Below are 14,396 nucleotides of genomic sequence, written 5' to 3'. Positions count from 1 at the left end.
TGAACACCCCTACTTCTTCTCCGCATGTGCAGAAAACATTTACTTCAGTGTTTAGTTTCGCTTCAAACCTAAACCAGCAAGCAGAAGACAGATAGCTTAATAACACCAGAGCAGGAGAGTCCATTTCCATCCCATTTATATGTTGCCTGGGATATGGTACCTATTGGTTTAAGGTCAGCAATAAGTGATTGAGCCACTCCTGAACTGACAGTTTGAACTGTTTTGTCAAAAACATGCAATTTGCCTCTGGAGAAAGTTGATAAAGGGGGATGACGATGCTCATACCTGCACGGAGGACTGCTGCTGGCCACCAGGAGTGGAAGGAGACATTCAAATTCTTTCTGACCCACAGCGCAGTATTGCTGGGTGCTGCTCAGCCCACAGCTGGGCTGTGGAGGAGAGGAGTCACGTTTATGTGTGTGTGACCCATCTCCACCACTGAACCCTTATGCAGCCAGGGTACACAGCAGACACAGTGCTTGCCCATGCCCAGGAAGGACTCATAAAGCAACCAGGGAACTTGTCCTCAGCCAAGCTGATGACAGCCCTGAGAGCTCAGATGGTCTTGGGCTGTGGTTTCGATGGAAATAGAAAAGCATATGAGAATTCTCCTCCACAGCTCCCATGCCCAGCCCCAAACAGACTGCCATGCTACTGTGCTTTCTATGCCCTCTCAGCACAGGGAAGATTCACATTTCCTATTTCACATTTCCATTTTCTATGGCTGAAGGAACTTTTTAAAAATCACTCGGAAGACTCTGGAATGACACTAGGGTGATTAGTTCCTGGCCAAAGACCCTGCCTAATACAGTGGGTTAGTACAGTATATAAAACCTTTGGGGGTATATAAATAAAAGATGATCATCTTGAGAGATTGCTTTCTTGGATCAGTTCTAAAAAGCCTGAAATTGAAAAAGCTCCACTAAACAAGAGACAACCGGATATGAGAATTACATGGGCTCAGAAAGGACACTGCATTTACAGCTATTCAGCTCACAAATGGATGAAGCCCAGAAATAAAGTCTAGTAAAGGATCCATGTGGGAGAAGTCATCATCCTTCACGACTGGCTCTTATGGCTGGGTGGAAAAAGGGGCTTCACCAACTCACAGAGGCACATGCATCTCCTTGCTGTCGCTTGAGACAAGGATCCCAAGCCTCTGCACAAGCTAAAGACAGCACTTGCTCATTTATAGGAGAGATGACGTGGTGGTCAGGGAATAGGCTTTGATGATCCAGGAGCAGAAGAAGACAGGCAGGATGGGCTCTGTGGGAGGACTTGAGAAGGAGCTGGGACCTCTTTTACTTGGTTTAAAGGAGTTTTGCAAACAAAACCCAAAGCTCAGAAAACTGTGAGCTTTGGGAAAAAAATCACTCTCTGCAGAGCTTCTGGGTTTGTCTGGACCATGGTGAGAAAGTGTCCACAGACAGCAAACCCCCTTCCCACCAGTCCCTGCTCCTGCCCAGGAGTGAATTGAGCATTCTTACTCACACAGGAACACAGACAGAGATCCAGCATCTCTGGCATCCTACCCAAAAGGCTTGAGGTAATCTTAAGCACCTTTCTAGAGAGCAGCTTTACCAACACCATTGCATGGAAGGAGTGGGGACAGTGACAAGGCACGAAGAGACCTGTTGTGGTTTGGTACCTCCATTATGGGAATGCAGGTCATCCTTACCTTGGGCATCTTGCGCAGATTGGGAGAGAGCTTCAAGGAGGTAACGTGGCCTCGTTCATCGCCAATGATGACAACGGGGTAGACAGGGTTAAACTGGACATGCGTTATTTTATTTTTCTTCTTGGCCACAACTAGCTGGGTGCAGAGAGCTTCATACTTATTAATGCTCAGATCAAACACATGAGCCTGGGGAAAAAAAGGCAAAGAACACAAAAGGCATTAATCAGGCAAGAACATCCCTCAGCAGCAGAACGATGGCTGGAGAAATCAGAGAGAAAAGGTCCCATGGAAAGGCAGCCTCAGCACACAATTACCATCTGCAGTCAGAGCCTTTGTCCTCTTTTAAGTAACCAGCGTGCAGAAGCCGCCTGCTGCTTTTGAGGGACCGTCCCCCTCCTGCAGGGACTCATGGAATGAGGACCAGTTCCCTGCTGTGGGTGCAAGCTCTTTCCAAGACCCTTGTCAAGGCTCCAGCTCATCCAGACTGGAGAAGTCTCAGAGCCAGCACTGCTAACGCCATAGGTCTTAATCTCTCTTCTCAGTGCTGCAAGTAATGAGACAACCAGGTGTTAAATCAGAGTCTAACACAGATTGATGCACAAAGAGGGGAATGCTGTCAGAAATACTTATTACCCCTTATTGCAGAGCTTTCCAACATTTACAGCTTAATGATAACATTAAAGACTCAAACCAGTAATTAATAGGGAAGCGATGGGAACATGGACAGCATGATTAAGAGTGTACCCTGGGGTAAAGCCAGGGAAGCACAGGCAAATGCACAGCACAGGACAGCTTGGTGCTGGCAGCCCACTCCAGTCCAGCTGCTTCGGATGCTGTGCCTGCACACATGTCCTTCTCCCACAGCATCCAGAGAAGTGCCAGGTAAAGACTGGCCAAACGAGAAAGGTGAGGATGGAGGGAGACCCAACCGAGGCCACAATCAGGCGGGATTCCCACTGTCACGGACCTCAGACCTATGGCACTGATACAGCAGTGACGCAGACCTGCCACAGCACCGACTGCATGACAATGCACGTTTCATCATGACTCCAAAGATAAGAGTGATAGTTACTCGAGAGAATGTGTTAACTTAACATTATCTCCCAATAATTGCAATTAGCTCCTGTCACTGATACTGCCTATAAAGGCTAATAAAACACGATGTGCCTCTCTTCCCCGGTGCTGAAGTGAGCAACCTCCAGCATGCCAGACTCCTACCTTGAATCCACTGTGCAGACTTTCAGCCGTATGTTTCTTTTCCCTTTTCTGTCTTCGTAAAAACTGAGGAAGGGAATATTTCATGCTAACAAGTACAGTGGGAATACGGGGGAAATTAGTACTGAACTACTTGTACATCTCCTGCCAGCTGTGTGTTGTTTACCAGCACTTAGGAGACAGATAAAACATATTATTTCAACATTGTGCCATGCTCACAATTTGAATTGAGGAATTATCTGAAATCGGATTGTGTTCCCCTATAAATGCTTATTCCAAAGAGCATGGAAGGTTTTGTATCAAATCAGTACATGTACTTTCCCATCACAGACCAATGAATTGGTGAATTTTATCTGAGTCCGTGTATAGCAAAGAGCTGGGCAATGTGCAAGCACAGGCACAAGGCAGCCTCGTGAGCTGCTGTGTCTTCGTAGGACTCAACATCTACCAATTTGTGATCTCCTTGGTCTGGGCAGGAGAACCATGCAAGGGTTTTACAGATGCAGAAAACAACAGGAGGAAGACTCCATCCACCGAAGGAAAATAAGACTTTTTCAGATGAGGAAGAGCTTGAAAAGTGGACGGGCTTCTCAGACATATTTTGAAGAAATCCATGACAGTATAATTCAAGAAGGGAATCCAAAGCATCAGCCACAGGTAAGGATCTGCAGTTTAGACAGTTCTTCCCCGGTCAGCAGAAACATAGGTGGAAAAAAATATTTCATTTTTATCTGCTCAAAATATCATATGCTAGCATTAAATTCTGAATATAGACCTGACACTTGAGGTCTCACAGTCCAGCCAAGGTAATCTGAATTTCCTACCTCTAGGCATAAATAAAGGTGGCTGTACTGGCTTGTATTTTACACCCGCTGTCTTACTATCTCTGAAAAGAAACAAGCTCCCTTTCAAGCATATCAGTCCCCCATGACCCACTGAAGATTTAATTGCTTGCTTTCACAGAATATATTTTTATTAATTGAAGGGCACGATTCACCTCCCCCCTCCAATGGTGCAAGCTCAATGCTTAATGACCTAAGAACCTGAGAAATGCCCACTCCTTAAGTAGCATCAATTAATCTAGTAAAAAAAGCAACATGGAATTAATGGCCATGTTTCCTTTCAGCAGCCAGGTCTGCACTGCACTTCTATAAGGCTGTCAATGTATCAAACCTGCTCACCCTATCCAGCCCTGGCACGGAGAAAGATGGCATGTCTGAAGGCTCAGTGTCGGAGTGCTGAGCAATGCAAATTACTCTGGGTGAGGCTGTTTTTCAAAAATGTCACTGACAGCCCAGACAAGCACAATGCCTGGGACAAGAACTCGAAACCATCAGCAATGCGGAGAAGGTCAAAAGCAAACAAGTTTATGAATGTTCCTACTATAAAGCTCCTCTTTTATGAGCTTCTAAACAAATGGGCTTGTTTTCCTTTGCCAAGGGAATCATGGAAAAGAACAAACTATTTCAGTTCTTCAGCTGGAAACATCAGCCTCATATCAGCTGTCAGACGCTCCAGATGGAGGGGTGGGACACAGGCATTAGGAAGGACTGCAGAGGCTTCCATTTAGAGGCTTAGAGGCACTCTCAGGAGGAGGGAAACAGGGTCAGACCACACTGTTATTGGTGCTTTGGGAGTAACCCAAAAGGGACATGGGGCTTCCCACAACACTTGAGGCAGCTTAACAGTGCTGCAAAGCAGCAGAGCCACATATGACCAGCACCATCTGCAGATCTGCCTGGGCCTTGGGGCAAGGCTTTCTGCCCAAAGAATGGGATACTGAAAACCTGCAGCTGTCCCTTGAGGTTCCTAGTCCCATGAGCTGCCCTGCTGGCTCAGGTCCTGGGATTAAGGATTATGGAGTAGGCTCCAGATGCGTCTCCCACCCCGGAGACTCACCGAATAGTGTACTGCTTCTCTCCATCCCACTGCCCCGGTGGCCTCTATCCCGCCAGACAATAGATCACTGCTTACACGCAAAGAGGGCCTCTCAGGTTTTGCAAATGAGCCCTCTCGGAGTATATGACACAGAGAAGTGCAACCACAACCCACAGAAATGCCACCCAACCTCGTGTGTGACTCAGGCATCAGACTCATGGGGAGCTGGGATGACCAGAGCCAGAGACACCCCACGGAGCACCCTTCTTCTCAGGCACTCATCCAGCAGTACCCAGATGAGAGGTACCACCCAGACACTGTCAGGCAGCTGGTGCAAATGGGCATTTTTGATGAGGGCTGGCATTTGTATAACTTTCCACATGTGGTGATTAAGCTATTTACATATTCACCGACATACAAGGTGCCACATCATCCTGGGCTCCTATGGCTCGCAGGGCAGGCCTGTTTCCACACACCTGGCCCCCGATGCCTTGCTCTGCACCAGAGCATCACCCAGACTTTTATCTCCAGCAACACAGCAAGGCAGTGGTGCTTGTCAGAATACGACACTTCACAGTTCAACAAATCCATGGGAAACACAGTAACTTGCTCAGGGTCCCTAAAGCAGGAAGTGTAACTCTGATGGGAAGACAGCATATGGCACCACGGCAGTGCGGTGCCCTGTGCTGGGACACCAGCTTGAGTTTTAATGGTACTGAGAACTGTGTAGGAACAAAAAGCACATCAAAGCAGTATCCTTGTCAGACCCTCACAGTGACGGTCCCCCCCTGAATAGCCCCCTCTTTCCTGCAGACTCTGCTCACCACTTCTTCTTATGCCACCTAGGCTGATCCCAGTCCTGCCCAGGCCACCACATTTACTCACCTACACTCACGTAGAGGCAGTTTAGAAACTAACTACATAGTGGAGGTTTCGAACCTCTGATTTTCAGCCCTCAAACAGTGTTTCCACTGTGGCGCAGGTCCTCAGAGAGGGAGTTGGAGCCTCCTGACACTAAACTCGCTTTTGTGAGATACCTTCTGCAGATCCTGTAGAAACTAATCAGGGACCTGCTAAGTCTGCAGCCCTGCTGCTTACAGATCACAGCAGACATCTTAATTCTTTCTGGTAATACACATTCAGATAATGGGAAAGGGCATTTCAGTTCTTTTGTTACAGAGTCCTTAGGAACAATACATGTCCACTCCCTTGGAGGGACATAAATCAGACTCCAAGAACAAGAAACCTGGGGAGAGGCACAGAGGGAGAGGTAGAAGAAATCTGAAAATGTCTGAAATAGGAAAGTGCAAGAACTATCCTACGCTTCCCCTACCTTAGCTGCAGATCCCCAGGGAGAACAAAGCATGGGGCAGTAACCAATGACTCCAATGGCTATTTTATTTATGGTCCCTGTAGACCTGCATGGCCACCCCAAGGAAGTGCAGGAGGACAAGTACGACCCTCCAAATGAGGCCCAAGCTGTTGAGCTAAACAGTTCCTTGCAGCATGGAGATTTACGAGCCAGCATCAACAATCATCAAAAGAAACCTAGACTCACAATACCAACATGCTAGATGGTCTGACGGTAGATATGCCAGGCAGATGCTCAAAGCAAACATCTTAATGGCAGGACAGTAACTCTGGTAAGTCAGTAGCCCCTGAAAAGCACTGAATTTAAGTAGATGCCCAGTTATATCTGAGATGAGATCAGGTGAACCTTGCAGTCTCTGTCTGATGCTTTTTATTCAATATGAACATTTTTAAATTACCATCAGGGTAACAACAGAGCCTCCATGCTTGATGCACAGGCAATAATGGATCTAACTCTGCTGTGTTACAGTTGCAGAAATATTTGTCATAAATGAGCTGCTTTGATGCCTGACTCTCAAACAGCCAGAGAAGAAAACCAGCTCAGTTGCATCCAGACCAACAGCTCCTCTGTCTATGAATCATACAAATGTATTCCACCTCCCAAAATCCAGCGGTTCCCCACTGAGGCTCCACATGGCTGCTCTGTAAATGCGGTGCAGCGCACATCCAAGGCTATTACCATAGCTCCAGCATCAAAACACATTCAGACTTTTGAACATCTCATTTCTCCCCACCTGCTCTGCAAACTGCATGTAGAGCCTGAAAGCCAGCCCAGCCTCTCATCTGCTCAGCAGCTCCGAGGTGACTTGGACCACTCTGTCCCTATACTCTGCTGTCACCCCCTGCCCTGCAGCACAGCAGGCTGGCAAGCCCAGGGAGGGAAATGCCAGGGAACCTGGGGAGACCTGGACCCTCCAAACTGCATCACCCAAAAGCAGCCAAACTCTCTGCCAGCATAACGAACTACTTGACTTTTGTGGCCCATGAAGAAGGGAGCTGAAGAGCTACTTTGACCTACCCTGCCTTTATTGTATGCCTCAAACACACGCTGGGTCTGCAGTGGCTGCAGCTTTTGCCGTCCTTTTCTTCCAGGCTTACAACGATTCATTCCCCAGCAGGGGTCTGGGCAATGCTAGCATGCTCAAAAACAACCTGATGACAACCAGAACCAAGGCTGGGGGGAAATATATATGTGTGTAAGAAAAAGGCAGATGTACCTGGTAACTTGGCAACAAAGAATAAAATCAGTGCAAGAGCAAAAGGTGAGGGATAATTTAATATCATGCTGCCCTTTACCAGTTGACATCTCTTTCACTGCTTGGCTTTCACTGTCCTTGTGATGGATTTACCTCATTTTCTTGACTGAATCATGATACCTCATCCATTTGCAAACTCCACAGATGATTTGTTTCAAACTCTCAGGTAACATATTTAACAAGTGGGCAGGCCACCCCCAGCCCCTGTCTAGCACCAAGGCAGCTGCTGGAGCATCCTAAAGGCACTGGGCAGGCATGGGAGACCCAGCTTGCATCAAAGCCAAGCTGCCGTGCAGTGGAGGCCTTACTTGGTGTGATTTCTATACTCCACTGCAGCCAGAACAGCCTCCAATACAGTTAATTTGCTCTAGGAGGACATTTTTTAGTTACAAATAAGGGTTGTAAGACAATTCTTGGTCCCTCTGACACAAAGGGCAGTCAGGAGCTTGGCAGGAGGAAAGAAGACCTGGCACAGAAAACATTTTTGCCTCCCTGCTTCTGTGGTGACAACACAGAAATGCTGGTCCTCGTCTGCCCCAATACCAGCACCAGACAGATCACAGAATTCACAGGCTATCACAGCACTTTCATGACACTGATGAAAGGACAGACCCCAGATCTGTTACAAGTATTTTCAGAGGTAGCTTTGAGCTTGGGAGGATGAGCAGGCATCTGTGAAAGATGCTTTTTGGGCTGATCTGGGTAAGCTTTGCCAGATGGGAGCTGGCTGCACGTCCCAGGGCACGGGGGAGGGCTAAGAACATCCCCCTGCCCTGCAGCATCCCAGCTCACTGCTCCAGGGTAGTGACACAGCTGTAAAGAGAACGTCTCTGTCCCCTGGCTTAACTGTGGGAGCTGCATCTCTCAGCTTTTCTTCATTCAGCAAGAACTGGGTCGCTCCCAATTTGACATGGTATGAAAACAGCATCAGCCTGAGCTGATTTGACTCAGCTCCCACGAGTCAGTAAGAAATCAAAGCCTCAGCACGTAGAAGAGCTGCCATTCATTCCAACAGGCTAAGGACCATCTGACCTCTTCTGGAAACCCTGTAACGTTGTTTTACAAGAAAGTGCTTGTTTATCCAAGCTAACTTCCTTGTCAGTCACCACTCCTGCTAGCCCGGCTCTGCTCTGAGAGTCTCAGTGATTAGGATAATCTCCTTCATGACTCGGTCCTGCACACTTCTGAATGCTGTTATCTGGTGCGAAAAAGCTGATACATCCTACCCAAGCTGGGTGCACTTCAGTTTTGTCTAATATGATTTCTCTTATGTTTCCTGTGACTCTTTTTTTTTTTTCTCTTTAACATTAATAGCATGCTTTGATGCTTTGGAATGAATCACAAAGCCTCCTTCTGCTCTTCACTTTTGTACTAAATTTAATGTTACTTTCCAAATCACTTTTGAAAGGTGAAAGTCAAAGAGAGAAACTAATCTGTGCTGAACTTGTGCAATAGCTGGGCTGATGATAGCAGCTGGTACCTCTGTGCTACGCTGCAATCCCTAATGCAACAGCACAGATGAACCTTCCTTAGGGACCAGTGTCCGAAGTCCAGCCTGAGCCTCAGTTGTGCTCATGGGGCGACTCTCCCAGGGTTTGACTCAGCGGCACAGTGTTAGCGAGAGCATGGCAGCGCAGGCAGCCCCTGTCCCCAGCCTCCCTTACAGTCCTGCTGCTTCCCCAATTAGTGCTCATTTCATACTGCACATTTGGTTTGTGCCTTTATTGAATTTTAGTCTACTGATTGCAAATTGCTGGTGAGGTTGTTGAGCTCATTTACAATTTCAGCACTTGTAAGTCCTGTCGGCTAATTCCCCCCAGAATTACTGCTGTGTTTCAGCCCCAGCCCCTGAGGCATCCCTAGCTGCACTACACACTGCCAAAGATGACTTCCATCATGTCACATCCACCTTCTCCCTCCCTTGCAGTTTGCTTACGGGCTTGTGCCAACAGTGTTCCCAAAGCCAACCTGTAAGCTTGTATTACATCTCGTTCCTCTGATCTACCAGGCCTATTACTCTCAAGAACAGTATTAGATCAGTTTTATGCGATTTAGTGTTACTAAAGCCTTCCTAGACTGGCCATTTTTTTATCTACCAGTGCTTAGAAATAGACTGTTCAATGATTTGTCACAGAATCTTTCTGGATAGCATATTTAGGCTGCCTAATCTCTGCTGCACTGTCATGCTCCTGAATACTGGGCAAAGAGTCTTTCCTGCAGTCCTCTGACACTTTCCTGCAGTCCTCTGCCATCCCAGCCCAAACACCTGCTGAAGAACAGGAAGACTGTTTCAACCAGTCCCTGATGTTCCCCAGGACAAATCTCCCCAAGCTGTGCTAAGTGAATGCATCCCAGCTGTGTCAGTATCCCTGCATTCTCCCTACTGCGACCAGCTCCTGGTGTCAGGCTGAAACTATGTCCTCATAGATGAGGACCAAGCTCCATGTCCTCACATGTTGGCAGGGTCCTGGCTATGCCCCGCCGCAGAGAGTCAGTGCTGGAGGCTGGGGCATGGCTGAAGGCAGGCAGTTGCACAGGCAAGGGCATCATTGAGTCTGACGGGAGAAGCAGCCACTGCTCTCTGCCACCTGCAGCCCTGTGGAAGGCCGGCAAAGCTATTCATAAGGCAGTTATCAAACTGTCACGGTTTGGAGACTGGCATTTAAAACAAACCAGCACAGATTTCAAGTCATTATAAAATGCCAAGCAATAAACATCAAGGTTTGGGAGCTGTTGCCTCTGTACAGTAGGACGGGGATTTTCCCCAGTTTTCACCACTTGCAAACTGAAACCTAAGTGAGGGGTCATTCTTAGCGGTGGTCGATAACGAAGAGCAGAGAGGCGCCTAGGAACAGCTTTCTCAACTCTCGCAGATGCTCCTGCTGGGCTCTGTGCCTCCAGTAGGCCTTTCTGTGAAGTCTAACAGGTGACTCAACAAAATCTTTGGAGATGCAGCCTAAGTAATTTTTTTGCTCTCACCTGTACATGCAAGCAAAAAAGGCAAACTTGGTTCCTGTGTGCCTGAATGAACTAGTTAACCTCAGTAGGTAGGTTTCACCAAAATGCCGTATTTCATAACATGGAAGAGCAATAGGTCTAGTAATGAAAAACTGGCCTGCGAGCATCTGTGTGAGAAACAATTCCTGCAAAGCCACTAACAACAGGAGTTTAAATTTACCACTTTGACTTTGCACTGAAACCAAATATTGTGCTGACAGCACCATCTCACCTGCGACTCAGTAGCTAAGGGATGCCAGTGAGCAGTAGTGTCTTCAGGTAACTTGATGCACATCTTGAGGCTTAGAGCCCACCATAGCACCCTATGATGGGATGGGAGCTGCAGCAGGATAGAGGTGAGGGCTCAGACCCTGCAGGGCAAACCAGTGTCTTCCAGGCCAGCTTTATTCCCCAAAAGCAGCAGCTAGGGGAGAGAAATGCCAGTGCATAGAGACCCTGGTGGCTGGGGGAGAAGGCAGGACAGCCCAACTGGCACAAAGTGGAGGCAGCAGTCATTCCAGGGACTCTGCCCATCTACCTCATTGAGCTTTGACATGCCATCAGCCCTTGTTTTAAAGCAGACATAAGTCTGCCCAGCAGTCCATATCAATCTCAAAGATTCATCAAGGAATAAGAAAGAGCCTTTTAGGTTTTGTGGCAGAAGAAAATGAACAGTTTTACCGGAAAACAACCACTTATGCTGTGAATGCAATTTCAAAGCCATTTTAAAAAGGTCCCTACCCACTTCAGCCTACTCAAAGGTCCTTCTGGGTGACAGCAAAGGAACATGCATTCATTTAAGGTATTCACACCCCAGCAATTGCGCCGGCCATGGTGCAGAGAGCCAGGAGATGCCTTGTCCCAGCCCTGCAGTGCTAGCAGTGGCCCCATAAGGCATGGACAAACTCCACAGGCTACTGCAGAAGGGTAGGAAGAAAGACTCAGGCACAGCAAGGACATCTGTAGCTATGAGGGTTGACAGTCCTGACTGCCATGGGCAAAAGCAATGACTGATGCTGAGAGGTCTGCCGGCACCTCTGATTCATGCCCTACAGGGAGAGGCAGGATTAGGTTCCAAATAGCCAGTGAAATATTTGCAAACCTGGAAGGTATAGCAAGCCTCTTATCTGCAAAATCGTTCATGCTTTTAAAAAGATTGGCTTTTGCTGACGGTCAGTGCTAAATGGGCAGCAAGTCTCTGCAAATGGCTCTATGAACACACACACATGCCAGTGCTAAACAAATATTTCTCTCCTAGCTGGGAAAGGATGAGTAACAAGACAACAGGCATTTCTTCAGCATCTTATCCTGTACGTGAGATACAACAGGAACCAGGTCTTCAAGACTTCTCACACAAAACAGCTGTTCAGTAAAATATGTTTATATAAGCAGGAAAGGGCACACTCACTTCCTGAGCAGCACAAAGCATTAGCTAATTTCCTGAAGGTTTGGGTTGTTTCAAGTATTTCACATCTTGAAAGGTCAACAGCTCCAGTAATGGGGAAAAGCCCTGGAGCACATGTCTGAGTAGCTTTCTCTGCAGAGTGCATACTTGGATAGCATTTATCTTTAGGCTATCAATATTTACTAAAGATGGCTATAACATCACCTTGTTCTTGCTGCATTAGCCATGAAGGACACAGATTACAAAAAGATGAAAGCAAATGGACACGTACTTAGTGCATGCTCCCAAGCCTGTTGTAAAACCCCTGGGATCCTCCTTCTCACACAAGGACATTTCACAGTGTCACAGGGTTAGAAGGTAATTCAGGCTGGAAGTCTCTACTCCAGTCTCTACTCAGCCCCAGAAGTCTCTACTCCAACCTCCTGCCCAAAGCAAGGTCACCTGCAGTTGCTCAAGGCCCTACCCAATCTGGTTTTGAAAACCCCCATGGACAGAGGTGGCACAACTTCTCTGGGCAAGCTGTTCCGTTACTTGACTGCCTTCATAGTGGAAGTTTTTCCTTATATCCACTCCAAACCTCTCTTTTCAACTTATTTCAGCTGTTGTGTCTTATCACCCCTTCATGCACTGCTGTGAAGAGCTTGGCTCTAACTTCTTGGTGACCTCCTTGTAGGCACTGGGAGGATACTGCTGGGTTCCTTCTCTAGGCTGAATCATAATGGCCTGACCATGCCATTACAGCCATTGCATGGGGCAGCTGTGGCAGGATCCAGCCATCTGGGGACACTTATGATGTGGGTGTCTTTGGCTTTTTTAACAGGGGTAACAATTAATGTACGAATTCAGCACAAGAAGGCATCCACATGCCCAAAATGAGCCAGACATGGAGGTCTGCAGCATTGCCCCTGTACAGCACAACCTGCCAACACCATTTATTTACTTCCTTAAATAAGGAAAAGAAGCCCAAGAAGGAAATTTCAGGTATGATTCTTGCCTTTACATGTTTCTTTTTTTTCTGCTTTAAGCATAAGTTTGAGATTGGCTTAAAGCAAACTCCCAAAGACAATTCCTGCTGAATGCCACAGGGATTGAATTCTACCCCTCTCCCTTTCTCTGCCCTCTGTCCTTATGATAAGCTGACCATCATCTCCAGATTTTCTGCACCCTAAATATAAGAGTCCAGGCACCCAAATTCACCTCCATATATATATTTTTTTTTTCTGTCCAAAGCAGGTCTCTCATCCCAGCTAGCCTTTTTCTTCATGCCAGGATTTTACCATTTACAGCCTAAACTAAACTAGCTATCCTCTAACCTCATTTTATTTCCATGCTAATCACATCAGTATCTGCACCTAGGTCCCTGTAGGAGATGGCCTGGAGGGAACACAGAGCTGCTGCCAGCCAACTGAGCTGTTTAGAAATAATGGAACTCTCCACCTGTCTGCTTTAGGAACCATTGTGGTGTCTTCAAGGAACGTTAAGTGTCATCTGAAATGCAATCACAGAGTAAAACTGCAGTGGACTTTGTACAATGATGGAAACCAAAGCTGAATACTCTATAGCAACCACTCTGACTGCATCCAGCAGAGTCTAGCTTCCATAAAAGCAGCTGGCTGTCCAGTCCTTTTAAAATCAGGCCACTTATTTAGGCATCTAGTTATAGAATTGGGAGGTTTTTTCCAGGCGCTGTTGGCATGGATGTGCATGTCTCAGTGATCATTTTATTTTGTTTCAATTTTCATTGCAAATCAGTTATGCTCCTTCTGAAATAAAATGGCCATCAGGCAGAGCAGGAGACTAAGGAAATTACCCAGATCATGATAAAGAGCAATAGTAGCAGTTAGTATCCACTGCACCAGCAGCAGAACATGCACACTCAGGCTATTTATGAAGAGGTGGTGCTGTCTGAAGCAGATGCCCAGCTTCCAACATACACATTTTATCATAATACCCCTGATATTTACAGCTTTTCTTAAATCCCCACCTCCTGGATTCACAGGGATTGAGAGATTCTTAGATTCCAAAACGCCCCAAATTCCAAGGCAGTTTTAGGAGTTAGGGGTCTGATACACACATTTTGGACCCATAGCATCAGCTTGAATAAGGAAATGTGCTTTTCAAAATACAACAGGTATCCCTTTAAGACTGCAATTAGGGCCTGATTTTAAAATCACCTCCAGGCAACCTTCAAGTTTTGCAGGCATAATTATGTGTGGATGCAAAGCTAGAGGCTGTTTACGAACAGGAGGCCTTTAATGTTTTATTTTCTGGCTGATGTCCTGTAGTTTTCTGTATCTTCTTAATGTAGATTTTTTCCCAGCATTAATGGAGACTGCCCTTTGCAAGGCGCTGAGTTATTCCCAAGAAGAGCGCTCTGCTACAAAGTGTAATATGTTTAGGAACGAGAAGGCTGTAAACAGCTATTTATTCCACTTCCACTGCAGATCTAGAAGGTTCTGTTCAAAATAGAAACTAAACTATGTCTCAGACACACCCTGCTGCAATCATCATGGCTAGTGGTTAACACAAAGGCCCAGGATTTCTACCAGCATCAGTCCCGGACAGCCTACTTCAACGGGAAGGCAGCTCTTGCCTG

The 14,396-nt window shown here is 46.8% G+C and overlaps 1 protein-coding gene across 2 annotated transcripts in view; it reads right to left on the bottom strand.

Moving 5' to 3' along the window:
- The window catches only part of DNAI1 (dynein axonemal intermediate chain 1), a 161,139-nt gene that overhangs the window by 29,628 nt on the left and 117,115 nt on the right, over positions 1–14,396 (bottom strand). For both annotated transcript variants that reach the window (XM_074570570.1, XM_074570571.1), the window contains one exon: positions 1,679–1,864. In XM_074570570.1, the coding sequence (XP_074426671.1) occupies positions 1,679–1,864 (186 nt within the window). The remainder of the gene's footprint in view (positions 1–1,678; positions 1,865–14,396) is intronic.

Source organism: Larus michahellis, chromosome Z (assembly GCF_964199755.1).
Source record: "Larus michahellis chromosome Z, bLarMic1.1, whole genome shotgun sequence".
NCBI classification, from domain to species: Eukaryota; Metazoa; Chordata; class Aves; order Charadriiformes; family Laridae; genus Larus; species Larus michahellis.
Note: the sequence above shows the minus strand (reverse complement) of the source record. Positions and strands in the feature narration are given on the sequence as shown.